General features: G+C 35.7%; 1 protein-coding gene across 1 annotated transcript in view; it reads right to left on the bottom strand.

The window, feature by feature from the left end:
* The window catches only part of LOC107662312 (neuron navigator 2-like), a 129,081-nt gene that overhangs the window by 80,371 nt on the left and 45,381 nt on the right, over nucleotides 1–3,329 (bottom strand). Inside the window, exon 2 of the mRNA XM_016452298.1 lies at nucleotides 1,114–1,231. Coding sequence (XP_016307784.1) covers nucleotides 1,114–1,231 — 118 coding nt within the window. The remainder of the gene's footprint in view (nucleotides 1–1,113; nucleotides 1,232–3,329) is intronic.

The following is a 3,329-nucleotide window of genomic DNA, read 5'->3' as shown; positions in this document are numbered from 1 at the left end:
GTGGCTTTGGCGATCGGCGCTCCAGTCAATCTACTCCACAGCCAATCACGGGCCCCCTCCTTGCTCGCCTAGCCCTATGGTTAAAACGGCCCTGGTCGCATTGCACCTGTATTAAAGTCATTACACTGCTTACCTGTTAGTTTTCGTATTGATTTTAAAAATCGTTTATTAGTTTATAAGGCATTGCACGGATTTGCTCCAGACCATCTTTCAAAAATGCTTACAGTATATGAACCCAGAAGGACTCTCAGATCTTCAGATTCTTTTCTTCTAACTGTAGCTACCTCATAGTAGTAGAACTAAAACATTTGGTGATGCTGCTTTAAGCCGTCATGCTCCTCGCCTCTGGAACAACCTCCCAGAAGACATAAGCTGTGCTGAAAGTATTAATAGTTTTAAATCTAAATTAAAAACATATATTTTTTAGTCTGGTCTTCCAGACTATATCTGTCCTATAAAGTCTTTGTATATTTTATGTTTTGTTTTTCCTTCCTTTTTAATATTTTTGTTTTATATTTCATATTTTAATCATACAAACTTTAATTTTTGTTCTTGTATTTTAAAGGGTTTATTTCTATTTTGTATTTGGTTTATTCTATTGTTTTGCATTTGGTTCCTTCTTGCTTGTAACGCACTTTGAACTGCATTAACTTGCTTGGAAAAGAGCTATATAAATAAAAATGTGCTCTGTTGATTTGCTTGATTATATTATCTATGATTTTATTATCTCAATTTAGTTTAATAAATTCAAGAATTGAGCACACAACGATGACCTAAATGAATGAACGAATAAAGCAAAATTTACCATTTGTCAGCAAGAAGCTTTTAATCTTTTAAAATACAATAAAATGTAGTACAATCACTTTTTTCTTTTACATTTTTTAATAACATAAATATCTGTTTTGCTGAAGGACGATGGAAAATTTTCACTCATATTTTGACATTTCATTTTCACGAAAGTTATTTGAAACATCAGAGCAGACCCTTTACTCGCATTTAATATTCTTTCTATGCATATAAAATCACTTTTATACATGTAATTTGATGCGAACCCCTTGCACAGAAAATATTTGATCGACTCTTTTTGTCTGTTTGTGTCAGTGAATCGCTCACCGATGACCTGGATGATCTCAGCCAGCAGCACGCCGTCACTCACGTCCTGCTGCAGGTCTTTAATCAGCCGCTTGTGTCCCGATTTGGCCAAGTAGTGATTCGCCCAGTCCGTGTAGATCTGTCAACACGAGAAAAGAAAGCTCGTTTATAAATCCTTCCATAAAAAAAGTTTCAAACAACTAGGCTTGACGACGTTCACGTCTCTCCGGCGGCTCCGCACTCTATTCAAGTCCACTCCATTGTGCCTTATTCAAGTTATTCAGCACCAATAATGCTCAAATTCTCCCGTCTGACATCACAGAAAAGCCCCTTCACTGGGGCAGGAGGAGGGAGACCCCAAGGGAGCCTAAATTAAACCTCTGAATGGGTCTGAAAGGAGTCATGTGTTGTTTGCTGTTTGGAGCGGGTCTGTCCAAAAACATTCCCGCGTCCCATCACAAGTAAAGAAAAAGCGGGAAACAAGTCAAGCAGTGCAACAAGCTTTAAAAACCACTGAGATGCCAAAACCCTCACGTTATTTTGGAAAACTAAGCTTCCATAAAACATATCTTTAACTTACTTCCAGCATTTAAGTACCTTTATTAACAAAAATAAATAAATAATAATAATAATAATAAATACATACAAATAAATGACAATGGCTATTTTATACACATAGCTATTATTATTATTTTTGTTACATATACCATGATATTCTTTGAACTAACATGTAAATACCATGGTATTTTCCCATTTGACTTTAATATCACAATTTGAAATAAAATAATAGCCTATATAACATTGCATAAAGACCATAATAAAAGGTCTGAGTTTTTGCAGGTTTTTTAAAATATTTTTTTATTGGATGTGGTGCAGGATTTACACACACAAGGCCAGGCAGCAGTCAAACACATTCCCACATGGGTGTTGAACAGCTTGTGTTGTGTGTTTCATGAGTAAATAAAGCCTAAGTGTATTATTGCAGTGTTACTCATGTGAGGAATCCGTTTTCTAGATGGGAAAAACAGGTGCACCCTGAGTCCCTGTACCATCAAAATAAACACGCGCTCTCCCTCGATCGCTAGTCTTAAAACAGCACACAAAGCCCATATAATTACGCAGAGCAATGACCAAAGTCAGTGGAGAAATGCACAAATCCAACTCGTGCTTGGAAGGTTTATGGGCTAAATGAGTCAGATGCAATTAAAGATGAGGTGAAGACAGTGAAATGAAGGTAAGGGTAAACATGCCTTCAAGCAACAAAAGATAGAAGTAACGCTGCAATTACAGATGACACTTGTCTGTCAGACTGAACCTGCTCACCATCATGTAAACACTAAAATAGCTATGCATGTCAAAAGAAATGTTGGTCAGTATACAAATTTAGTACCAGTATTACCTTTAGCTCATCAGTATTCCTTTAAGTCAATATGATCATATCAACATTTGTAACAATGCTTTGAAGGTGCAGTAAGAATGTTTGTTTGTTTGTTTATTTATTTATTTAGTCGGACTGGCTGATGTGATTTTGGCATGAATATAGAATTATGGTAAAACAGTATTTAAAGTACACTAAAAAGTATTTGTTCAATTCAAAGTACAGTAATTATTAAACAGTTTTTTTTGGCTCATGATATGACTTGAATCTTTATTGTGATTTAACTGATATATTTGTCGGAAGTATTATGCCTTTCTTTTCGTAAAAGTTAAAGGGGTCATATGATGCGATTTCAAATTTTCCTTTCTCTTTGGAGTGTTACAAGCTCTTGGTGCATAAAGAAGATCTGTAAAGTTGCAAAGACTAAAGTCTCAAATCCAAAGAGATATTCTTTATAAACGTTAAGAGTCAACCACACCTACCTAAAATTCTAACACGCCCACACATATCTACGTCACTATGTATGTCAGGGAGACGGTGTGTGTTTCAGTGTGAAAGCAAAAGCATTTTATTTGGCCTTCCGGAAGTAGATGCAATTTGGAATCATTGGTTAAGATTTATTTACAACCCAGATGTTCGAATTTGTGCAACACATTTTATGGACGACAGTTTTTTTAACCTAGAAGAGTACAAGGCTGGCTGTGCACAAATTTATTTTGCTATTTCTAAAAAAAAAAAAAGGGTCAGTTCCCACTTTGCTATGACAATCTGGCACTTCTGACTCAGCGACTGTAAGTATGTTTTGTTACCAGTTTAAGTATTTGCTATTGACTGTTCAAATGCGGAGTTTTGCGCAGCG

Source organism: Sinocyclocheilus anshuiensis, unplaced genomic scaffold (genome assembly GCF_001515605.1).
Source record: "Sinocyclocheilus anshuiensis isolate Anshui unplaced genomic scaffold, SAMN03320099.WGS_v1.1 scaffold579, whole genome shotgun sequence".
Classification (NCBI taxonomy): domain Eukaryota; kingdom Metazoa; phylum Chordata; class Actinopteri; order Cypriniformes; family Cyprinidae; genus Sinocyclocheilus; species Sinocyclocheilus anshuiensis.
Note: the sequence above shows the minus strand (reverse complement) of the source record. Positions and strands in the feature narration are given on the sequence as shown.